The following is a 26724-nucleotide window of genomic DNA, read 5'->3' as shown; positions in this document are numbered from 1 at the left end:
TACCCTGAGCGTGACTAGGGGTGGCATCGCAACCTCCCGATCCGCCCTGCTCTGTGCATGACAGGGGGCAGCGCCCCAACTCCCCCATCGGCCCAGCTCTGAGCCCGACCAGGGGCTGCACCTAGGGATTGGGCCTGCCCTCTGCCACCCGGGAGCAGGCCTAAGCCAGCAGGTCATTATCTCCTGAGGGGTCCCAGACTGCGAGAGGGCACAGGCCGGGCTGAGGGACCCCCCTCTACCCCCCGAGTGCACAAATTTTTGTGCACCGGGCCTCTAGTCTATATATATAAAAGGCTAAGTGACCGACCATACGTCCCACCGTACGTCTGTCCGGATGTCTGACCAACCTACCGGCCAGTACATATGACGTGCACTGGAAATTTAAAAATAAACGTTGACTCATGCATGCCCGATACATATAAAGTTTTCACTGGTGCCAATTGCATGCATGTATTAATTTTATAATACTACTAGTGCCCCAGTGCATAGATTGGTGCATATTGAAAGGAAATTAATTAGAAGGTGGGGCGGAGTGGGACTGGGCGAGACAGGCCGGACATGCCCTGAAGCCAACCTCCTGTGGTCCCTCCCTGGCCGGCCACACCTGGGGCGGCACCGCAGTTCGAAGGTCGTCTGCAGAGTGAAACGGGGTCCCTCCGGCAGGTGGGGTCCCTCAGCCTGGCCTGTGGGGATCGGGCTGAAACTGGCTCTCCAAAATCCTCCGAGGGGTTCTGGATTGCAAGAGGGCGGTTCTCGGGTGACACACCCCAGAATCAGGCTCCCTCCTCTCATTCTGGGGGCATCATCCGAGAACCACAGCTGCCAAGTCTCCACAGCTCAGCAGCTCCTGCATTAATCCTCTGCCCCCTGGTGGTCATTGCATGTCATAGCTACCGGTCGGACAGTTGCTTAGGCTTTTATATGTATGGAATATATAGATATTATATATACTATTTTGACATGTAATTTTTTTGCAGTAATGTAATTACTGCACAAATCTTTCTTCTAATTTCCTTTCAGTGTGCATGAAACCATACACCGGGCCACTAGTAACAAATAAGTAGATGCTGAAAATCTTATATATGTATATATTTATTTTTATTTTTTGAAAATCTTATATTTATTAACTTCATTCCCATGGAGTAAATTAAGCTCAGTGTGAACCATAAGGTTGTGGATGTAGATTCTAATCATCAAAGTATGAGTTTATTCTCCAACAAGTAGGTATAATACCTCTTTGGCTAGTATATAGACAAACTTATTTTTGTTTTTATAATGTTGAAAGTAAGTTATTTAGTATTTTGGCCTGTTTCATATGACATCTGAACTTATTCCTCTCAATTAGCTCAGATGCTTAATAACTTAACGCCCAGTAGTTATTTTAAAAAGCAAAAGCTTCAGGACTGTTTGGTATCCAGGATTCTATGCATTTGGAGAGTAGGTTTGAGCACAAATGAGTTTCAGTTGGTACCGTATCTCTCAGTATTTTCTTCTCAAGTAATGCCTTCCCTTTTCTATTCATGACCCTTCTCTTACTGTCTGATGTGGCTTTAGAAATTGAAGATAAGAGACTTGTGATAGAAACAAAGGTAAATATTAATGCCCTAGAGCAGCGGTTGGAAACCGATGGTCCGCAGACCACTAATGGTCGGTGAGGTCCAAAAGGTTGGCGACCGCTGCCCTAGAGTGTTTTGAAGCTAATAAATTGGTATCTTACAAAAGAAGTGACTGGACCAGATGATAAATAGGAAGTGATAAAGTTTAAATAAAAATGTTTTTCTCCCATTTAGAATCACATACTGAGTTTTTCTCTGGTTCTCAACTTCTTCCTTCTGATTTCTTTCTTTTATTGCCTTAGTTTGGGGCAAGTACCAAGGGATGATTCCTCCATTTGTGCTTCTACTTTTGAACATATAATGTACTCTAAAAGCCTGTAGTCAGTGATAGGGTTTGAAAATAATTCAATATGAGGATGGTATCTCTAGAAAATTACTTTCTTTATCCATACATATATGGTTCTTTCTCTGTTTGTTTTCTGCCTTTTTGTCTACAAACATGTCTCACTGTAATTTCATCTCCCTTTAACAGTAATTATAGGACTAATGTATACTTTCGTTATATTTAGTAGTAATGTCGTTTTTATTTGGATGGAGAAGAAAAACATTTTCTACTTATATCTGTGATTAAAGTTGATTGGCACTAAGGGACCCTACTGTATTTTTTTTCAATGGGTCATTGGCCTTTGCTAGAGAAAAGCCACCTACTTCAGTATTGCTAAGGATTGGAGAACTGAGATACTATTCAAGAAACAAATCTAAGGATGGTCTGTTAATGGTAAACAGAAAGGAAAGGAAGAATTCTGTAAATTTTGTGAATGATTTTCCTGTTTTCTGTATCTGTCCAGCACTGAAAGAATAGAATTGTTCCAAGCCTGATCAGCAGAGGTGCAGTGCTGACAAACATAAGAACTTTTAAATACTACAGTTTTGTTTTAAATTCAACAATAGTTTTCCTACGTTTTTACAGAAAAGTAGGTTTGGAAACAATAGAGTGTGTTTTGGAAATTTAATTTTATAAATAATTTAAAGGCTTCATGTTCCTAGAACTTTGGGAATTATTTGAGTTTCAAAGTGTACATTTAATGTGCTGGTTGTGTAATCTGATTAATGACACCCATCAGTTGCAAAAGAGAATGATATAATCTTGAAATCATTGGCTTGGTTATATTTTAGAACATCAGGTTCTTCTCTGCCAAGTCACAGTAACTACTAAGGTTTGGCATCCTTTGTCTGTATGCCTCCCAACCCACTCCAAAATATTGAGAGAAAAAGTCATTGAGTAGTAACTGACCACCAGACACTAATTTATCTAGGTTAGTTACTTAAATAGAAAAGACAATATTTAAATTTGCTCTCATGCACTCTCCCCTTTATTCATTTTCTTTTCTCCTTCAGTAGACTATAATGCAAGTTATTTAACGGTTTAATCCTTTATAAAAAGACTTCCAAGTTAGCTAATATTTTTTTCCAGATAGTCTTCTCATTAAAATAATTATTTTTCCAGAGTAGTTTCTGTTTGGGGGGCTCCAAATATTCTATTCTGATTCTTTTTTATTATTATTAAGTTATTACATATGTGTCCTTTCTATTCTGTTCTCTTCGCTCTAATCATTGAAAAACAGCTATTTCTGAATAACTGAACATGAATTTAGACCATTTTTGTTAAGCCCAAAAAAATCTTGCCTAGGAAGTTTTTAGACCAGTGCTTAAACATTTACGTATAGGTGAATTTAGTCTTGTATACAGACAGTTGATTTTTGATACAATATTTGAAAGACAAAAAAATAACATATTGGAATTAAACTTGTTTGTTTTTAAGCATTATAAATCTAAGATTTACGCAGTCAGAAATAGAAAAGGAGTATCATTAGTATGTTTTTAAAATGACAAAACTTTGAATCACCACACATAAAGGAAGGCGAGATAATGAAGTAAAGATAGGAAATTCAACAAATGGAAGAAATTAAACCTAGAAAATACATGTAATAAGGCTACCTACAAAACTCTTTACAATAAGCATGATTTCGAATGTCAGAGGTAAAGGAGGGAACTTCATCAATGAAACAAGAATAAGAAGTTTAAAAATTGACAGTTATGAAAACCCTAGTTAGAATTCCTAGGAATGAAAAAATGTAATTATGAACTTAATAGGCTGAAAGATAGCTTGTAGAATAAAAGAAATATTAAAAAACATGGATAATTGATTCTGAAGTTCCACTGCTATTTATTAGATATTCTAGAAAGAGAATAGAGAGCATGTAGGAAAGGAGTGTTTGAAATAATAATGGTTTAAAATTTCCCACAATTAAAAAGAGTACTTCAAACTGATCATGATAAAACTTCAGAACAATCAGGTTAAATAAATAAAAAAGATTCTAAAAGCTTCTAATAAAAAAAGAACACCAGATTACCTACAAAGGAGCAATATGCTAATACTGGCTAAAATAAGATCATGGAGCAGTAACTTCCTAGGCCAGTGGTCGGCAAACCGCGGCTCTTTGGCCTCTTGAGTGTGGTTCTTCCACAAAATACCACGTGCGGGTGCACACGTACAGTGCGATTGAAACTTCATGGCCCATGCACAGAAGTCGGTTTTCGGAACGGAGATAGACAAAACAAGTATACAAGACGAGTGTGGATGGGAGAGTTGGAAGGGGTCGACCTCAGCGAATGTACCTCAATCAGATTGAGGATGTTTTTAGCAAAGGCCAGCTTAGGAGTACCCTAATTAAGTTAATAACAATGTACCTACCTACATAGTTTAAGTTTAAAAAACTTGGCTCTCAAAAGAAATTTCAATCGTTGTACTGTTGATATTTGGCTCTGTTGACTAATGAGTTTGCCGACCACTGTCCTAGGCTAATAAAAGTAACTGTCAACCTAGAAATTAATGCCCAGCCAACCTATTTATTACTTAACAAGGAGGGGGGGGGGATAAAAATGTGAGAGACGAAGGACTCAAAGGTAAAAACTAAGGTGGGCTCTTGCTGAAAGAATTTCTAAAGGATATACTTGAATTATACTCTAAAACAGTGAGTTTCAACCTTTTTTATCTCATGGCATACATAAACTAATTTCTAAAATTTTGTAGCACACCAAAAAATATATTTCTTGCCAATCTGACTAAAAAAAGTATAATTTTGATTCATTCACACGGGATGGCAACTATTGTGTTGGCTGTTGTCATTTTTTTTTTTATTTGACAGTCTAAGGCAGTGGTTCTCAACCTTCTGGCCCTTTAAATACGGTTCCTCATGTTGTGACCCAACCATAAAATTATTTTCGCTGCTACTTCATAACTGCAATGTTGCTACTGTTATGAATCATAATGTAAATATCTGATATGCAGGATGGTCTTAGGCGACCCCTGTGAAAGGGTCGTTCGACCGCCAGAGGGGTCGCGACCCACAGGTTGAGAACCGTTGGTCTAAGGGAAAAGAGGTCAGTGCCCCTGACTAAATAGTCAGGTATTGCATGTTTTTAAAATTCTTGTAGTAGACCCATTGGAAATGGCTGCTCTAGAAGGATACCGTGGCTGTTGTGTGGAAAATAGCTGCTGAAGTGAGAAGGGAGTGTGATGGGAAGAATGGAAGCTCAAGACCGGAGGCTATTGTAGTAGTCCAGATGTGAAATGGTGGAGATGTGCTTTTTTATCCCTTCACTTTTAATGTAATGTATTTCTATTGTAAGTGTAACTCTTGTAAAGAGCACAACTTCATACAATTCAAAGTCCTTCCTGAGGTCTGAAGGACCTGATCTGCCCTTCCTAGACTACCTGTCTGACCTATGTGACTATCACTGTCCCGCCTTTGGCTCCCTGATCTACCCACACTGGCTGTGTTGCTCTTTTATAACACAGGCATTTTTCTACCTCAGGGATTTGTACTCAGTCATTTCATTCAAATCTTTGTTCAAATGTCATCTCCTACAGGAAACCCTTTATGACCCCCCCCATCTAGAATATCACTCTCATCAACATCTGGTTACTTCCCTTTTTCTTTATAGTACTTAAAGCTGTCTGACAAAATATATACAAATTCATTGATTTATTGTCTGTCTCACTAGAATGTAAGCTACTTAAGGTCAAGTAATTGGTTTTATTTTCACTAAATTCCCTAGAATGGTGCATGGTAGGTGTCTGGTTCATATTTGTTGGCTAGGTACTTAACATGATATATAATAACATTATTCCACTTTAAAGAAGAAACTGGAGCATAACATTAAATAACTGGTCCAAATTCTTGCATTGGTAAGTGGTAGAGCTGGGATTCAATGAAATAAATACAAACAAAAATAAAACCACTAGGTAGTTGTGCTGCGCCAGCACGGCCAAGGGTGAACCTGAGGAGGGGTGGTGAAGGATTGAAGAAAAGACAGACGAGAATACAGCTGGGGCTCAGTGGATCTCCCATGCCTGGATGAGGACACGGAAGACCCAGACTACAAGCCGATGCTTTATTTTATAGTCTGATTAAAACAAGGGTAGATTTACATGTATACAAATGTTCTTATTTTGGCAACACTTGCAGCACCTCCCACAGCCCACCACAGCCCATTAGCTACTTAGGAAGGAATTAGGGAGGGCTACAAGTTCAGGCTTAATTATGCTAGGAGAGCTCTGCTCTCCAGGCTGAGACTTGTTTGTGGCCCTGCCACAGGTCAGCCTGAGGTTTGACCCTAGAGCTGCTCCCTACAGGTAGTATTGATAATATTGCCTAATATTGGTGTGTCTTATCTGCTTACCTATAATATAAGCTCCCTGAAGATTGCATTACTTCTCTAGAGACTGTATGGCATATAGCAGATCCTAAGTAAAACATTTGCTGAATGAATAAATGAAATGTGTTCATTGTAATAAAGGAAATGGAGTATCTTATCTAGCTTTGGTTTATTTACTTTTTATTTTTGTTTATCTTTGCAGTTTAGAGTGTTTATATCTTGGAGGAAACTTCATCAAAGAAATCCCGCCAGAATTAGCAAATCTGCCTTCTCTAAATTACTTGGTATTATGTGACAACAGAATTCAAAGTGTACCTCCTCAGCTTTCACAGTGAGTAGTTTCAAGAAGCTTATGTATACACTAGAGGCCCAGTACATGAAATTTGTGCACAGGGGGTGGTGTTGGAGGGGGGAGGATGCCTGCACCCTCTTGCAATCTGGGACCGCTGGCTCCTAACCGCTTGCCTGCCTGCCTGCCTGCCTGATCGCCCCCAAACTGCTCGCCTGCCTGCCTCATTGCCCCTAACTGCCGCCACGGCTTTGTCTGGAATGACATCCGGAAGGTCGGCTTTGTCTGGAATGACATCCGGAAGGTCGTTCCGCTGTCCAATCTAATTTGCATGTTAGGCTTTTATTATTATAGATTAGGCTTTTATTATTATAGATAGAGATACATGCTTAGGAATTGCTGTTTTGGCATTCACCCACATGTTTTATAGGTAGAAAGAACTAGATGTTACATGAGAATTACTGTTATGTTTGCTGTGAATGGGGTTGCTTATTTTTAATGTTACTTTTAAAGGCTGTGGTTTATTTCTAACAATATTTGTATATTGTAATAAAAAATAGGGTATTCATTGACAGAGATTTCCCAGGTTTTTATGGGAGTTTGTTAATTTTATATGAAGCATTCCTATCCTAACGAGATAATGTGAAGGGTCTTGATTCCTGCTGCATTTAGAATCTTTCCTTTTTTTGGTTATCTGATAAAACATCCCCCCAAAATGTTTAAATCTAGCATTATATTTCATCTAGTACATCAGAATATTCTCTTAAGTATTCTGTACTGTCTGAGATTCCATGGGCAAAAGCCCATCATGACATTTACAAATCTGTACTCTGATCTAGTTTTAGCACTTTTAAATTTTATTTCCATTGACCTAATCTTAATTGCACATTATGGGGAAATCAAGTTAAGTGAAGAACTTAACTTTCTTGGTAGTTATCTTGCTTACTGTCATTGATTTTTGTACTGCACTCATTCCAGGTTGCATTCGCTTCGATCCCTCAGTCTTCACAATAACTTGCTGACATACCTGCCTCGAGAGATCCTCAACCTTATTCATTTGGAAGAATTGAGTTTGCGAGGAAATCCGTTGGTTGTTCGTTTTGTTAGAGATTTAACCTATGATCCTCCGACTCTCCTGGAATTAGCTGCTCGGACTATTAAAATTCGAAATATTTCCTACACTCCCTGTGATCTTCCTGGGAATCTTCTTAGATACTTGAGTTTAGCCAGCAATTGCCCAAACCCAAAGTGTGGAGGTAAGCTAATTTAGTGTCCTTGTTTTCCATTCAGTTAGCTATTTTCAAAATTGATGATCTCAGTATTTTCATTAGCTGTCTTCTTTCAGAGAAAGGCAATTAGTCTCTGTTTCTCTCATCCTTTCACCCCTTTACCAGAAACTAAGACCCTCTCTGGATTTGATTCTTTTTCTTTTCTTTCTATTCTTTTCATAGTCCTTTATGATTCATACACAAGGAAAACATTCAGAAAGTCTTATCCTGTTTTGGAACTGTCATAAGATTTGTAAAATGAGAGGAAACATAAAAGTAGCATCGGCCTGCGGACTTACGGGTCCTAGGTTCCATTCCAGTCAAGGGCACATGCCCGGGTTGCTGGCTTGATGCTCAGTAGCGGGGGGGCAGGAGGCAGCCAATCAATGATTCTCTCTCATCATTGATGTTTCTATCTCGCTCTCCCTCTCCCTTCCTCTCTGAAATTACTAAAAATATATATATATTTTAAAAAAAGAAACATAACAATCCTAATTGCCTAGAAAGAATCTCTAAAATGTTTAGCTACTTAGAATCACCAGTCTGAGTATCCAGTACCTTTATAGAGTATGATTCAAGATATATGAGAATGAGCAGAATGTGTGCCAATTTCAGAATGTACCTTGGAATTTTATGTACTTTTAAATCCATGGCTCAAAATTTCTTCGGTTTAGAGTATATGGAGAGAATGAAACAAATGCTATAATGTAAGGAGTGAAGTAGGAATTCAGTGTAGTATTGGAAATCAAAAGAGGGAGAGAGTACATTTAACTACATCTGGAAAAGATGAGGTGATTCTTGACGTATGAGTTGGATTTTGTTAGGGTAAGATTGAGGATAAGAAACTTTTCAGAAGGAAAGAATAAAATTGGAGATAAAACAGCAGTATGGAGCAGAATGTTGAATGAGTAATTGGCTCAGTTGTACAATTAGGGGAGTAATGAGAGAAAAGAGTTTATAAAAGATTCATTGAGAGTAGGTTATGAAGGGCATGGAGTGCCAGGGAGTGTGAGTGGGAGTTGGTGACTGATAGGTCATTTTATTTTGGCTCCCTCATAGAAGACTGCTACTTAAAAAATTCAATTTGATGGTACAGAAAGGTTTTTACTGTTGTTGGATAAATGTAGGTGCTGAGGAAATGATACATAATTATGATCAGAGATTTTTCTGGGAAGTCCCATCATGTCTTGAAACCATTATATGGTTTATTAAAAAGGAGAAAATCATTTAAGTTCCTCAAAGAATATCAAGAGAAAAAAGACACTGTTGGTTCAAAAAGAACAATATTCGAGCCTTTCTAGCCACTCACTCTTAGAAGTATAGATTGCTGTGCTGTGCCAAATTATAATTGCTTACACTTTTCTTTGGTTCTCTTTCCTAAGTTGGCTTTAACAATGACAAGGGACAACATTCACACCAGGCCTTCAGACTCAGTAGTCTCTGTCTAATCTCTTTAAATCTATCCTTTTCTGGAAATGGACCTCTACAAGAATTCACTTTTTCTCTTGTTTCTGAATTACTTCTTCAATATACTGATTTGCTACTTATCTTAGGAACAAAAATGCATTTTAAATTATTAGTTTAAAATTTAAGATAATATATAAAATGAACCATTGACATTTTCCCCTCCCAGACTCATTAGTTATTAAACTCTAAGCAAAAGTAATTATATATTTTGTGAGACATTTTCTCTGTGTAGTCTGAGATCTTATGAATGACAAGATAATATTGTACTATTTTAACTCATGGTAACTCTATAATGCTTTATTTTGTTACTTTCTTAGGAAGCTAACATATTTTGAGGGTATATAAATACTGATTGACCAGTTTATTGCATTTTTCTACTTTCCTAAATTGTTCAAAGTAATATACCTTGAATTTCCTTTATTAAACTACTAGAGGCCCGGTGCACAAAAATTTGTGCACTGGAGGGGGTGGTCCCTCAGCCCAGCTTGCCCCCTATCACATACTGAGACCGTTCATGAAACAGCTTTGAAGTGTGTAGAGTTAGAACCTGTGGAAATGTAAGATATCATTTTTTTCTTTTTATTTTGCTTCTCAAAACATAAAGAACGATACCAAAAGTTGTCTCCTTTCTGTAAATTTTGAAGTTTTGTAGGCTTTTTAAGTTTCTTGACAGTAGGGTAGTATTATCAGGCACTGTCTATCAAATCACCCAGAGAAAACAAGCTAAATAAACAGTGTCCTTTTAATACCATCTCCCTTTTAGGTAAATCTGGCCGCCTCTTTGCAGCCAAATCATTATAAATAGCTATAAACAGCTATAGAAACATCTAGTTCTGCTTAAGATTCACAACAGAGAAGTCTGTTCATGACATTGCTTCATAATGCTGGAGAAATGGTTGCAAAAGAAACTGATTCTGTGCTTTGTAATGATTACTTTATACTTATTCCTCCTTCTCTCCAGGAGTGTACTTTGACTGCTGTGTCAGACAAATAAAATTTGTGGACTTCTGTGGAAAGTACCGCCTCCCCCTGATGCACTACTTGTGTTCACCAGAGTGCTCTTCGCCTTGCAGTTCCACATCCCAGAGCGAATCTGACTCGGAGGACGAAGCTAGTGTTGCCGCACACAGAATGCAGAAAGTTCTTCTTGGTTGAAGAGTGCAGCGTGGAGTGAAACACTAAAAGACTGAGAAAAGGTTGTTAGAAAAGAAAGTAGACTGTGAGGTTCACTAGAAACATTATCTTCGTCTTGAATGTCCATGAAAGAGTCAGAGGTGATATAAATAAAAGATTTTATGTATCATCTACCCATTCAGCAGGAATGAGTCCATTTCCATGTTTGGATTTTTTAAATGTAATTCACTCTGAATGGCCATTTTAAATTTGGCTGATTGTTTGCAGTTTTCGCTCAAGTTTTGCATAACTCCCACAGCAGACTAGAACATTCTGAAGAGCAATGCTATAATAAACCTTGAGTGGTAACAATTAAGATAAAGAAATAAATGATCAAAGCTGTAATTATTACCAGAGTTGTACTTGGGTTTAGGTTGAACATTATACCATAATAGAATTAACCCTCTTCATATATTGCCCATATGTCTAAATTACAGAGCTATTCAGATAAGCTCACAGATGGTTACATAGGCCCTAACCTTTCTGACCCCACTATCTGGTAAAGTAAGGGATATAACCTTATGTGGGATTTTAAAACTCTTCAGTTCTGCTCCTTTATTTTATATGATTGCTGTTACCCTTAGGTAATCCAGCAATGACTGTTATAGTGCCTTAAATCCTAGCTAGGATTTGGAAGTTTATGCAAGAGATGATGCCAGAGTAGCCTATAGCCTGCCATACTATGCAGAATGCTGAAATATGCTTTAATAGAACTAGGTAAACAACTGTATATCTGACACCTGAGCTCATTACTACCTTACCTTCATTTTTTGCTTAAACATGAAGTAAACCCCTCACAAGTCACTTTTACACTTAATGAGAGGCCTCACTCTTGATCACTCTGTTCATCATAAGAGAATAATAGTTTTTGATTGAAAAAAAATTTGTCAGATTTCTTTGGACAGAATAGAGATTTATGTAAGCTTCTTTGTATCTTGCACAAAGGAGTGGGAAAATGACTTAAAAATTTTAACAGTCAGTTATGACTTTATTGCCTGTGTGTACTGAACTATAACTTTCTCTAGATTTTAAAAAAACACTAGAAAAACATCACAACAAACCAAATAAAATTTGGGCAGCAGTCGTGTTTGTACACAATAGAACAATTTTCAAAATCAGTTTAACCATGGAATATTTTTTAAATATTTTTTATATTGATAAAAAAGTATTAGATAATCCTTAAAGTATAGAAGAAAAATGCTTTTACAGATTACTTGCTATTGGAAATGACCAACTTTTTATTAATCAGCTTAATATGCAATAAAAATTGAGTAACAGTTCAGTAACAAGTTGGTATTATAAAATAAGATACACAACACATACTAGCAATCTTAGATCATTAATCTATAATAGCATGATGTTTGGTAAATGTTACCTATACAGTAATATGCAAATCAGAAATGCATTGCAAGCAGGAGGTGGCCTCCCTTCTGACTTGCATTCATGAATGGGCACATCATTTCTTAAAGCAGATTGTTTTACAGTAATATGTATATGTATTAGGTTTTTGTCATATGTAGTATTTTTTTACTTTAGAAGAAAATATACTGTAGGGTAGTTTAGGGTTTGTCTGTTTATTATATGTTAATTCATGAAACAACATGAAAGTTTCATGACTGCAGTTGTGAAACGCTGCTATAAAGTAAATCCCTTCCCCTTGTTATAATGTAGTAAGATTCTTTTTTCCTTTTGATTCAGAAACTTTCTATGTCTATGGACGTAATCTAGTATATTTCTACTGCTTAGCAAAGTATACATGGGTGATTATGTCTTACAATGGAAGTAATAACAAGTCTTATTTACTTCTCCATTTGAACCACAGCAAGTTATATACTACAAACGTATGAATAGTAAAGATGACTTAGGTAGTACCTAAGTGGCAAACTCAAAATGTTTTGTAAGTGACTTAGTTTAGATATATAAAATATTTTCATAGAAAATAAATAATGTATTCATAGTAAAATACTCAAATGAATAGGACCAAATTTTTCTGGCTTAAATGTCTCAATTTACTTTCAAATTTATTACAAGCTTCACCTAAGTAACAGCTTGGGTAATCTTTTAAGAGTTAATCTTTTTAAAAAAATTAAAAAAAAAATGGATAGGTATGTAAATATGGTGTTCAACCTTACATACCTCTTTCCAGCTTCCCAGAAATAAGATGCACTGATTGAGCTTTTACAGATGCGTAAATAGGTCTAACCAGAAACAGTTTCTAGCTTTTGCTGTATAATGTAGATGTATATAGCAAACTATCAAAATGTTTGCTATGGTTCTCTATATGTACATTTGAAAACCTAAGATCAGTGTCCAGCTGTCTTTCGTGACTTTTACTGAAATCTACATTATAGTTGTTTTATCTTTTTAAAAAATCTTTTACAAGAGCTTTTTACCTTTTAACCTTTTATAAGAGCTGCTAATTCCTAAGATTTCCCCCTGTTTTTTTCCCCCTATCTTCCCTTTCTCGGTGACTAGAAATTAAACCAGAAGGTGAGATATAAGGGACCTGATATTCTAGAAACCAGATAATCAGCTCCCGAATCATCTAGCTCACTCTGTATTTAAAATGATAGTCTATATCTCTTTAGTTGTTAAGTCACATATTTGTGTTTAAACTATAGTTAATAAACTTTAACTATCTTTTGAGATGTATAGAATATGCACTAATTTTCATAGTGAAATAAGTATGTTTAGCTCTACTTGGACAATTTTAGTGACCAAAACTTATGTGGATAAAACTACTTAGCCAAAGCATTAAAGTGTTTGGAATGAAATTCTTCAGTGCTAATATTTAAAATTGAAATGGATACATTGAACATTCTTAGTAATCTTTATCCTTAGAATACAGTTCTCAGTGTCACGAAACTGAGAGGTGAAATAGTCTTAGGATTTTAGGAACTAGGAAAATTTTGCTTTCATGGTGCCAGAGAATGGCTGACCTAAGGACAAGCTAGTCAGGGTTGTCAGTATTCCCTGTATTTGAGTAGGGAAAATAGGTCTGGGGGGTTACCGTTCATATTTTACTTCTAAATGTGTGCCAGAGGAGTCTCTTACTAAAATTCTTGATACCTGGAACTTTGGGCTATGAAACTTGAAAGAAAAGACTTGCATTGTAAATTGTAACTCAAATTTGAGAAATTTTTGTATTGATGTAAATAAAAGTTAGAGACAGTTCACACTAGTGCAGTATAACACTGCAGACCAATTCCACACAAACATTGTGAATATCAGTTTTAAACAAGAAAGAGGGAAAAGGCTCATTGCTGGAGTGTGAAATGAAAGAAATCTTTTAAAGCAACAAAGGGCAGGGAAATAGAAGTTACCAGGGATATCCCTGAGCAAAGAAAGTTCTTTAAAGTAATAGTGAATTGTTTTAAAATTAAGTTGCCAGACTACCATCTGAAAGCCTTTCTCGTTGATTTCTTTAGTTTCTGCTATTGGGATATTGCCCACATTCCTCCATAATGAAGGGCCAGCAAGTAATAAGATTTTCCTATAGCCAACCTTGCTCTTTCCAAAGGGAGTAAGTAATACCTCATTAACCTGGAATTTGTGGTACAGTCTTGATTAATGTTTACTTTTGCACTATGGAAAAAAAAACACCCACAAAACATAATTTCTGCAAATAAAGTTTGATCTTTTAAAGCATTTTATATAAAGAGTTATTCTGAATAATAAGACCTTTCTTTTGTAGGCTAAACTATATCAGTTATAGTATGAGTATATAAAATTAAGCTGCATTCAGAAATACCTAATTTTTAATGACCCCTTCTTATCCAAAACAGATTTAATTGTGGTGGTGTAACTATTACTACCCATTTAGTTCAAAATAGTGAGCTGGGCGTTTAACAACAGTAAAAGCTACTGTATAGGTTTTTAGGCAGCATGATCTGCAATACATAGTTCTGATTTCCTCTGTATAGAAAAGAAGCACTTGACCTTCACTGTCTGTATTAAATACTATACTCTGTAACATTAATGTGATGAATGTAATAGCATCCAATTTTGTATTTTCATTAGTCATGATCTTTTTAAAGGTAGCAGTGTCTTCAGCTCAGAAAAGTATGTGCCTTATATCCTCCAGTCTACATCCAGATTTTGGGGGGAACTAGGTAATTTAATAAGTTGTTTATGACAGTCTTTTCACCCTTTGCACTTGACTTGAGGGAGAAAAACTGTGATCCTGAGGGATTCCTTTCGCTAAACAGGGCCTAATGCCTATGAGTCTAGGGCTTCTGGAGAGGGAATCCCAGGCATGCATTCTCTCAGAAGGTCAAAGCCATAAATACAATCAGTGCAAAGGTATGTTCTCTTTTATATTATTTTATAAAGAAAATTTATCTGCTAACACTAAGGGGTGATAGTTTCTAATCAACTTTATATTAATAGTATATAAAGATACTATTGCCATGAGGCCTACCATATTTTGTGAGTGGCTTATCTATAATACTAGGCTGAAGGTGAGGGTGTATATGTTTTAATATTTTTGCATGTAAATATCTTCTTTCTTTTTCTCTCTTCTTGGTCCATATTTGCCAAGAATGATGTAGAAAATAACAGTTCACTAATAACACATGTTGCACATTATTGAGCATTTTCAGGGTAATACTGATTTGGGTGCTACTAGACTTACCTAGTATTGCTCTGTCTCACTTTATCACAAGAGATAGTATTCAATCCTGTAAATATTAAAATGCATTTAGTTTAATGAAAGTTTTTTATATACTGTCATACCAGAAAGCCATGGTTCCTGGAGAAATTGCATTCAACAACTTATTTCTTCCTTTGGTTGTGGATAAATTGGATAAAATTGTTTTATTCCAAATCTCTGGGGAAGAAAATAGGATAAGATTGACACCTCTATTGCTGGTACTATAAAAACATTACTAAATTGGTTAGTATTTCTGTCTGTAACTGATGTTTTAAGAGAATCTTTTCACTAACTTAAATGGTTGACATTGATGTATTATTGGAAAGGAATATTAAACTCAGCAATCACTTTACAGCAATCATGGAGAGACTTGTGTGCCTACAATTGGTGTTGTATTTCTGAGCCCACTTCATATTCATGAGAAACAAAAACATAATGGGAGGAATATTTTAAATAATCAGTTTTTAACTTTTTATAAAGTTTGGGACTTTAAAGTATAAACAAAGGATGTTGAAAATTCATGTACTTTTAGTCAAATTACTTTTTATCTGATTTTTAAATTTTCTGTATTTGAAATCTTGTGAATTAGGAATATCTATATAGGTATATATATAGATATTTAAAACTGGTAATAATAAATGTAATTTAGCAACATGATTCGATAATTACAATTTATTTTCAGAACAAGATACAACTTATTGCATCAAATTTCTATATTACCTTGTAATGGTAAATGCTCTAAAAAGAATATTTTAAGCTACTTCAATTCTTTACCTCCTTTATTCCCCCAGGACACACAAAAGAATGTGATCTTGTATTAACTAACCCTCTGTGTGAATTTTGCCATATCAAACATTTTGCTGTGTTGTATTAAAAGTGTGTTGTTGGAATTTGATTCTATACTTTGGAAAAGTAATTGTATTTTAGTTTTAATTGACAAGCATTTATTTTTTTAAAAAACTAAAATCCTTATAATATTGGTATTTGCCTGGATTACTTGCTATATCATTGCTCATCTGTTTATTGAATTGTCTCAGTACATGAATACACATTAAGTGTATAGTAACATTTACTCTCTATGCTAGATGCAAGGGATAAGAGATGAATTATACCAGATCTCTTTCTACTCCAGTTCCTTCTTCTTCCAGTCTTAACAGATTTATGGATGCATGCTCTAATTAGAAATGAGGTCATTTTGCTAACTAAGGTCGGTACCTTCTTACATTTAGTCCAGAATCCAACAATTTTAATACTAAGTAGCGTAGAACTAACTGAACAGTCTTAATATTATAGTATTTAGTATTGTTCTTTAGTGCCATTAACTTAGTGACTATGGAAACCCGACATTTTTCTAGATTACAAAATTTGAAAGACTGTTGTGGTTGGTTATGAGTTGTAAAATAGAGTGGGTAGGAAAGACATTCTTTGCAAAACAGCTAATGTTTAAATATGCTGAAGTGGAAAAAGCTCAACACTTCCCTGGTTAGTGTATAGGAAGGCTTTTTAGTGAAGATGGGCTCAGAAATTTGAGGGCACAAGAGAGAAAAACATTGGGTGTAACCGATCTTGCTTTCTTGCGGATAAAACTGCTCTAATCTGTCCAGTTGGGGATGTTCTCTTTAGAACAAGTGTCAGAAGGACATTTTTTTCTTTAATGCCTTGTCTAATTCTGTAGGAAGCCACACTTTCCAGGGGATATGTGAGACTTGGATGTGTCCCATCACATCAGTCACTGCCAGCATTCCCTAGAATGTTAGAGCTAAAAGAAACGTTAAAGGTCTGAAATTGAGTCACTCGTTTGTGAGATGAAAACATTTAAGCCCAGGGAGACTTGTCCAAAACTTCACATGGCTGAATCTTAAATCCAAGCCTCTGGATTCCTACTTCAATGCTGTTTGCATGATAGTATGCCCGTTCCTTTCCTTACTCCTCTGTAATGTTACAGGAAATTAGTACCAGTATTGGTGCTGCAATATAATAGGCCAACTGGCATCAAAGTGGTGCTGTCTGCATACATCTCAGTGTATTCAAAATTTTAGATGTTGGGAAACCTTAGATAAGAGTAAACATCTTGGGGGCTTAATACTGTTTCAAAGCACATTCAAAAACCTACCATATTTAATCCTCATGACACTGAGTCAGGACTAGATTTGGTAGTTTGTTGGTGTGGTTTATCACACTCTTTCCTCCTCTGAATTTAAAATCGATTTAAGAAATTGGCATAGACTAGAGAAAGGAATCTAAATATCAGCTTTATCATATCGAGAATTGAGCCTCTTATCTACTTAAATTGAATGTAACCAACTAAGTCAGACTCCCTGCAGAGGCTGTGTAGCCTTAAGCATTCCACAGGCTGACCTGAACGCACTACAGATCCAATGGAGGTCAGGTCAAACCTTAAACCCTGGAGCACTGCCCAGTAGAGGAACCTGGAACAAGGGTCAGATTTTGGCCATCTAAGCAGATGAATTAGCCTTGCACAGGAAGGGAAAGATCCTAGAAAGGTTAATTCTTGGCAGCTGTTCTCAACCCTAGTGCAATAGAATCACCAAGGGAACTTTCAAAATATTCAAATGCCTGGGCCCCATCCCCAGACCAATTGAAACCTGATCTCTAGAAGTGGAGTCAGCATCAGTAGTTGTAGAAGCTCTCCCCTACAGTTGCCCAACAAGCGTGATAATTCTTTAAGGAAGGTCTCGGTAACTTGAAGTCAGTGGACTAAGGTTTTAACAGATAAGGAAATGGGCCCCAAATGATGGATGAAACGACTTGCCCAAGTTCTCTTAGATACATAGTGACAGAGCTAGTGTTAGAATCCATTCATCTATTTAAAAAATAATTTTTTAATTGAATGCCTACTTTAGACCAGGCGCTTTGTATCTCCCTGTCAGTCACTTTTTTTCTGAACTGAAAGTGTTTTGAGGGTGTAAGATGATATAGTCAAGCTGACTGTCCATTTTGAAGCCAATTGCAACTAAGAGTATCTGCTGAATTGTTGCAGAAGACCGGAAAAAAAACAAGCAAACCTTAGAGAAATGGAGTTACACTTTATTATTATTATTATTACATGCGGGCCCAGAGAAAACTGTGCAGCCAACATGGAGGAAGCTTTCCCTATTTATACTTTTTCCAGTTCTTTGTCTCCCAAATAAGGGTTTTTCTGGTCCCCTTTGCAAGTTCTTAAAGAGCCCCATGTGCTGTGGCCTTGAGACCACAACTAAAGGCCTGGCCTGGCACCAGCACTGATAACTCTGTCTGGGAATAGTTTATGGCCTCTCTAAAATGGGAGTAAACAGGTCTTGCCAGGACCAGACAATTAAAGGGGCAGAGACTAGACCAGCCGTGGGCAAACTACGGCCCGCGGGCCTGATCCGCCCGTTTGAAATGAATAAAACTAAAAAAAAAAAAAAAAGACCGTACCCTTTTATGTAATGATGGTTACTTTGAATTTATATTAGTTCACACAAACACTCCATCCATGCTTTTGTTCCGGCCCTCCGGTCCAGTTTAAGAACCCATTGTGGCCCTCGAGTCAAAAAGTTTGCCCACCCCTGGACTAGACTATAGGCTAATAAGAATGTGTATTGGGTTAATGGCACAGGTTCAGATTGCTAGACCCCAAAAATGTCTCATTTTTCCCATCAGAACCATGGAACACAAAAGCAGCAAACAGATCAATTTGACCAGAAATATTCATGAAAGGATGGCCCAGTCAAATGTTTTAAAAGCTAAACTAAAGATATGTGAAATAAGTTTAACTTCTTGGAAAGTAAACTTATGTTACAACTAGAAAGCTTCTACAATTTTAAAATTTTATCCTTATTGTTAATTTTAAACTTTGTAACCTTGACAATGACTTCCAAAGCTCTTCCTAACTTTAAGAGTCTACAATTATCTGTGCTTAAAACTTCTTTCTATTTTTGTAGCTCTAAAATATATCTAAGTTCTTGCATCACTCACCACACCCTTTTTAGTCAACTCTGTTTAGGTGTTTTACTCTTTCCTCCAAAGCTAATGCACATGCAGCCAGGGGCAATTAGTGGAGTAGTGAGAGCTTTGCCCCTGAATCTGCAATTAAAATTCTACCCTTTATATCCTTCCCGGGGTTTGTTATAGTGGATGACGCGTCAATGGCAGCTTTGAAACAATCGGCTTTTTATTTCTGCTGAGGACAGCGTCTCATAAAAGAAAGGCATGTGTGTAATTGACCAATGGATAAGAATGACTTAGATGATTACTAGATGCCTGTGACTTTTGCTGTGGTGTAACTATAATTACATTTTCACCCTGGCCTGCTGTTGGGATTTTTCTCTGGTTCTAAGTGATCTCAGAATCAAATATTTAGCAGCAAGAGTTTGAGAAGTCATTATCACACCACTTTATGTAACAGGACAACTCAACCATCAGGGTAAGACCTATTCTATTTCAAATACCTCAAAGAAGATTTTTTATTTCTTCAGCAATTCTGAAGTTTAACAATTGCCACTAGAGAGAATAGTTCTTAAGTTTCTTGTGATTTTTCTAGACAGACTGGATAGGGAGCCAACTTTTAAATTATTGATGTCAGCAGAGAGGCACAGTGACACTAGTAAGAGTGTATTGTGTGAGTGCGTGCGTGTGCGTGTGCACACACACACGCATGCACGTATGCACTACCCATTGTATGGTTTTTGTGCCTTTCACTGCAAAGTGTTACTGCTCCCTTCCTCTTGGTACTTTGTCCTTTCTCCCAACCCCAAACTTCTGCCACTATAAAAGTCAATACACACGGGAGTCACACTTCCAACAGTTTCTACCTTGTGTTTGTGCCATACCTCTTAGGAAGAGGAAAATGAGAGAACAATAGGGTCACAGCTCTATACAGTTGAGACATAAATCGAGTAATATAAGAAGTGGACCTCAAGATGTGATAAGTTGAGAAAAGAGAATTCTTGACAGTGAAGCTTTCAAATTTACCACGAGTAAGCAGGCAGACTGACATAGATGCAGGAGTTGATGTGTCCACGAAGAGGAAAGAAGGACAAGATGCTTCCCCAGCCACGCTTGGCTGAGTGTTTCATGGATGCCCCAGTGAGGAAGGTTGGCGATTGATACCTGAACCACCATGCAGTTATATGTGCACATTATTTGTACATTTCCACATACATGTATGTACATGTTAATTGTTACAAACTTATCCCAAAGAGACGATTCACGCTTTTACTTATTTTTGGTTATCCTTATGAACTCTCAGGCAACATAATCTCTTCAGGGTACTATTAAGGAAAGGAACTTGAACTGGGTCAAATCTTTATTTACATTCACCTAAGCCCAAATCCTTATGCAATCCCACATACATATATACACACATACCCCATGCAAATATACACATATGCACATCCATTGGGCACAGAGAGCAGACTGTGCCTGTCACTGTCACCTGAGCATGTGGCCCAGAGAGGAATAAATGAGCTGTTAGGTGACACTGCAGGCAGAGCTAGGCTCTGTTATTGGATGGATTTTTTCTCCTTTGAGAAATATAGTGCCAAAGCCATCTTAGAGCAAAGGTCAAGTAGTTGATCTGACATAAAGCAGATGTCTCATTTCTCAAATCAAGATTTGGAAGGATTTGTCCAACCGGCTTGGCCCAGTGGTTGAGTGTCAACCTATGAACCAGGAGGTCATGGTTCGATTCCCAGTCAGGGCACATGCCCGGGTTGTGGGCTCAATCCCCAGTGTGGGGCACACAGGAAACAGCCAACCAATGATTCTCTCTCATCATTGGTGTTTCTATTTCTCTCTCTCCCTTCATCGCTGAAATCAATAAAAATATATTTTTAAAAAAAGATTTAGAAGGATCTGCTTATCATTAATGAGCTTATTGCCCTAATGAGGGAGGTTTTTCTTTTTTTCTTAAATGTATTTTTATTGATTTCAGAGAGGAAGGGAGAGGGAGAGAGAGATAGAAACATCAATGATGAAAGAGAATCATTGATTGGCTGCCTCCTGCATGCCCCCTACTGGGGATCGAGCCCACAACCAGGGCACGCGCCCTTGACCGGAATCAAACCTGGGACCCTTCAGTCCACAGGCCGGCACTCTATCCATTGAGCCAAACCGGCTAGGGCTGGTTTTTCTATACGTGTCCTTCAGCCCCAGATAGCCAGCATCTAACCTCTTTTCTTTGTGCAATCGTGAGCACTAAGACAAAATTAGGCAGTCATTTATATACTAACAGATCCAGAAATACAGGCCCCATGGTGCACACCCACATAAAATTAGGCAGCTGGGAAGGTGAGAAAGTCATATTAGATGCAGATGCTGATTTAAGGAAATTCCTTGGTACTAAGAACTAATCTTCAAAGGACAGCTGTTTCACTGAAGATTGTTGGCACTGGTGTCCTGCTTTCCTCTAATTCTCTTACTCTCCTCATCCTCCTTTCTTCCTCTTTTTCTTTTCCTTCCTTCTGTTTCTTTCTTGTTATTATATTTTTATTGATTTCAAAGAGGAAGGGAGAGGAAGAGAGAGATAGAAACATCATTGATGAGCGAGAATCATTGATGGGCTTCCTTCTGCACACCCCACACTAGGGATCGAGCCTGCAACCTGGGCATATGCCCTTGACCAGAATCAAACCTGGGACTCTTCAGTCTGCGGGCTGACACTCTATCCACTGAGCCAAACCAGCTAGGGCCCTTCCTTCTTTTTCTTAATATTCATTATAATAATGATGTGTAGGTCACAGGATTAGATATGGAGGACAAAGGGGTAGTCAGTCATGCCTCCCAAGGGCTTAGTAAGGTAGTTGATAACTACAACACTGAAGATGGCAATTTGAATTCAGTTGCCTTCTCTCCAACTAGCAACTCCAAACTTTTGTCAAATGGTAGCTAAAGCCTGTGGACGTAAGAATGAAAGTGAGACTGTGGGCTCTGTACACGACCTGGAGAGAAGAAAGGATGCCAGGATCCCCCTACCAAAGACTACAAGAGAAACCATTATTGGAAATGCCCCGGGCAAGAACAAACCAAAAAACTCAGGGAAAACTTGGCTTTCAGGGAACTTGTGGGAGCTAAGAATAAAGGCTGATTTCAACCCTACATGAATGTGTGGCGTTTCTCTGGTCCCAGGAAGACAGAAAGGAACTGAATGGTGGGTTGTGTCCTCCCTGCCTCTGAGGCTGAGAGAATCTACAAAAACTGGGGAGCAGGATATTTTCCTGCCTGCTTCAAAAGAAGTCTTGTGGACAACTTATCTTTATACAATGAGCCCAAAGAAGAGATCATTTTGCCTTCCTCCATGTCTATGACTACTGCCTCTAGGTTACACCACAAGCCCCACTAAGTCAACAAAGGAAATCACATATCCAAAGGGGCTCAGAAGCAGAAAGGAAGATCAATCAGAATAGATAAAACATATGCCAAGAATAGATAAAAGTGCAGGAAAAACAGAAAGATCTCTGGAGCCAAGAAAAAAGAATGGAAGAAAGGGAGCACGGGAAGGAAAAGAAGGGGGGGGGGATTTTCCAATTTAATTTCTGTGCATGAACAAAAAGAGAGAATGGTCACTGTAGAAACCTAAATTAGTGGGCTAGAAGATCAAATGGAGAACATATCTCAAAGCACATAGCGAACATATAAAGCTATTGAAATCATGAAAAAAAGAGAAAAGACAGCCGAAACCGGTTTGGCTCAGTGGATAGAGCGTCGGCCTGCGGACTGAAGGGTCTCAGGTTCGGGAAAAGAAGGGGGGGGGATTTTCCAATTTAATTTCTGTGCATGAACAAAAAGAGAGAATGGTCACTGTAGAAACCTAAATTAGTGGGCTAGAAGATCAAATGGAGAACATATCTCAAAGCACATAGCGAACATATAAAGCTATTGAAATCATGAAAAAAAGAGAAAAGACAAGATACTTGAAGATAGATCCAAGAGGCTTAGCATACCATATTAAGAGTCCGGGACTCTAAGGAAAAAATAAATTTTATAAGCTTCCATATGGAAAGAATAGTTGCATTTTTTTAAAAAAATGTTTTCCCCTTGGTTTCAGAGAGGAAGGGAGAGGGAGAGATAGATAGAAACATCAATTATGAGAGAGAATCATTGATTGGCTGCCTCCTGCATGCCCCACACTGGGAATTGAGCCCACAACCCATGCATGTGCCCTGACTGGGAATTGAACCGTGACCTCCTGGTTCATAGGTCGATGCTCAACCACTGAGCCATGCCAGCTGGGCGAATAGTTGCATTTTTATTTAAACAAGCAAACAGAATCAGACCTCTTATCTGCATCAGCAGCAGCTAGAAGTTAATAGAATAACATCTGCAGACTTTTTGTTTTTCAATTACAGTTGATTTACAATATTACATTTATTTCAGGTGTACTACATATTGATTAGAAATTTATATAACTTACAGCGTGATCACCCTGATAAGTCTGGTATCCATCTGACACCATGCATAGTCATTACAATATTGACTATATTCCCTATGTTGTACTTTACATCTCCATGATTGTTTTTATAACTGGCAATCTGTACTTCTTAACCTCTTCACCTTTTTCACCCAGTCCTCCAACCCCCCTCCCATCTGGCAACCATCAATTTGTTCTCTGAATCTACAAGTTTGTTTCTATTTTGTTTGTTCATTAGATTCCACATATAAGTGAAAGCATATAGTATTTTCAGACCCTGATAGAAAAGGACTGCTACACAAGAATTCTGTGACCAGCTGAGACATCATTCAGTTGTCACGAGAAAAGCAAGATACTTGCAGATTTGTAAGAAGTCAGACACTAACACCTTTGTTTTTCAATTAAAGAAAATACTTCAGAAGAGGCTCTAGCCCAACAACAGCTTAACTATAATAGTGTGATATGATAAAGAAGGAAGGAATTGGTAGTGAGCAATAAAACTTAGAGTAAATAGATCAATATAAGGACAAAGATCTACAGATAAAATATAAAAAGATAGATAATCATACACTGAGAATGTGTAAGTGTATATACCAAAACAACGTAACAGTTAATATTAAGGCAAAGATTATAAGTATAAAAAGAATTTGATAAAATGCAATTATAGTGGAAGACTACTATTTTATTTCAGAATTGGACAAATCTGGTATATAACAAATATAGGATGACATAGGAATTAAATAATACAATAAATAAACTGATGTAATAGCTATGTATAGAATCTAATATCTCTCAAACAAATAATAATAAAACATTTTTGGTACCCATAGAATATTTACAAAAATCAGTCATATTTGACCACAAAGAAAACCTTAACAGATTGTAAAAGCCACATTCTCCTATCTTAATCCAATAAAGTTAAAAATAGTGTAAAGAAGACCATAAACAATACACAGAAGAAACCAAAACAAAATTATAAAATATCTATAAAGCAATAAAAAAAACCACTTTTTACCAAAACCAAAATTTCACAGAGGAAACTGTACTCAAAAGGAAGTATATAACTTAAATGTTTTCATTATTAAAGAAGATAATGTCAAAAATAAAGTTAGTTTTTACCTTAAGAAGTTAGAAAAAAAGTAGCAAACTGAAAGAAATTAGGAGGAGGAAATTAAGATGAAAGCTGAAATGAATGTAATAGAAAAGAAGCAGAAAGTACAAAGAAATACAAACGCCCTCCTTTGAAAAACATTAATAAAATCTGCCCTGATTAAGAAAAAACTGAGCAAAAATTTAAAAAATTATGGATTCCGTGGAAACCTACAAGTAGAAATTAAAAGGATAGAGGAATCTGTGGCAAGAAATTGGAATTCTAAAGAAAATGGGTGATTTCCTAGCAGAAATACAATTTACAAAAATGGATCCTGAAATAAGAAAAATAGGAATAGACCAATGTATAAGAAACTTGAAATGGTACTTAAAAACCTTGCATGGGAAAAGACCTCAGGATGACTTGGGTTCACAGCTAGTGTTAGTTGATCTTTAGTTTATTTTTTAATCCTCACCCAAGGATATTTTTTCCCCATTGATTTTTTTTTTAACCTTCCTATTTAATTTGTTTCCATGTTCTGCTCTCTGGGTCCTCAAACAATGCCAGGTAAAACATAACTTTTTCATGCATAAGTATGTATGAAGATAATCACTAGATAATGAGAAAAGTGAATAGCATCATTCAAAACTAAGATGCAAAAGATATATAGAATAAGTTTTTGGAAAATAAGTAATGGTGGAGCTTTTAAAATATTTTCGTAAGAGCTACGAAAGAAATGCTACATATGTCCTTCCATTTTTGGCAGTAACTCAGAAATTAGCTTGAAATTTATCATATTGTAGGCACTTTTTAATAAGAAAAAACCCATTGTATTAGTTTCTGTAGTGACATTAAATGAAATGGTCATGTAAAATACCTGCACTTAGTAGATCCAATTCCTGTGGGGAGCACAGATCTTGGTGTAATCTTTGCTGCATATTTGAGGAATTGAGATTTCCCTGTGCCAGGATCCCCAACCAATAAAAGATGAGATTCACCTCTGGCTCGTGTTCCTGCAGCATCAGTCCTTTGAATCCCACCAGCCAGTACCATGGCCACAGCAGCTTTACTAGATACACCCCGAAAACTTGAGGGCATAAACTGGCCAATATTTCATTCCTTCCTGCAAAGGGAACACTCTTATAGTGTTCCCCCAAATCTTCAAATTCCTTTCCGACCTCCCCACCCATGATGATCCCTGCAGACTGCTCATTATTTACTTGGACATACTTGGCTTTCAGGACCATCTCCACTTCACAGCGCACATCTTGCTGAAAGGGCTTCCACTGTTGCATTACAACCCCATACACAGTGAGGTCATCACCAGATTGGCAAGTTACTAAGTCATCTCCTAGGATAACCTTCATGGATCGTGGAATACTTCCAATAGCCAGCCCTTGAACCTGTTCCTGACTTTTGATTTCCTGATCATCTCTACACTTGGTTGGAGATGAAGGTAAGTCTGAGAGGCAAGTGAATCTTGAAGAATCACAGCTCTCCAAGCTGGGGCATGAGGAGGGCCGGCAGAAGGTATAATACTGCTCAAAGTCAGCCTTGACCACAAATACATGCTTGCATTTGTTACACATGTAAGTAATCCCGTTCACACTCCAGGATCTTCACCAGACTTGTTCGAATCACTGTCCCAGTGACAGATAAAAGGTGTCCCACATCCTTCGTTTTAGGGATGTGCTCCCTCACCAGCTCAGGGCAAACCTGATACCCTGGCGTGAAGATTCTGCTTCAGGGAGACCCCCTCGGGCCGAGAAAGGGACTCGAGAATCGTCATGGCTGATCTTCTCAGTGCGTTATCAAAAACAGTTAGTACTTCATTGGGGAATGCATTGAAACACTCCCCAATTTCCATGTTGGTCTCAAAAAGGGTCATGGCATTAACCACAACTGGGTAATGAGCATCTTCATCTTTTTCCTTCAGGATTAAAGACTGTCTTGACCAACCAGGGCAATTCGATCACTATTCATCTTGAATCTAGGTGAGGGCGAATACGCAGTGTCAGAAGCCACTCGAGGCGCAGGGGCACGGGGAGGTCTGGCCAGTGACAGGGTCATGCCACGGGCTCAGGAGCGCGAGGAGGCCTGCGGGAGCGTGGGGCAG

The 26724-nt window shown here is 37.4% G+C and overlaps 1 protein-coding gene and 1 pseudogene across 1 annotated transcript in view; one reads left to right on the top strand and one right to left on the bottom strand.

Annotated features, from left to right (window-relative positions):
- Window positions 1-16107, top strand: part of LRRC58 (leucine rich repeat containing 58) — a gene marked incomplete at its 5' end in the record, with an annotated part of 21101 nt that extends 4994 nt beyond the window's left edge. Inside the window, 3 exons of the mRNA XM_014546946.1 lie at window positions 6481-6609; window positions 7546-7823; window positions 10264-16107. Coding sequence (XP_014402432.1) covers window positions 6481-6609; window positions 7546-7823; window positions 10264-10457 — 601 coding nt within the window. The remainder of the gene's footprint in view (window positions 1-6480; window positions 6610-7545; window positions 7824-10263) is intronic.
- An 8062-nt stretch (window positions 16108-24169) lies between these two features.
- Window positions 24170-26724, bottom strand: part of LOC102263537 — a 4494-nt pseudogene continuing 1939 nt past the window's right edge.

Source organism: Myotis brandtii, unplaced genomic scaffold, assembly GCF_000412655.1.
Source record: "Myotis brandtii unplaced genomic scaffold, ASM41265v1 scaffold46, whole genome shotgun sequence".
Taxonomy (NCBI): Eukaryota; Metazoa; Chordata; class Mammalia; order Chiroptera; family Vespertilionidae; genus Myotis; species Myotis brandtii.
The sequence above is the reverse complement of the archived record's forward strand: the minus strand, read 5'-3'. Positions and strand labels throughout refer to the sequence as shown.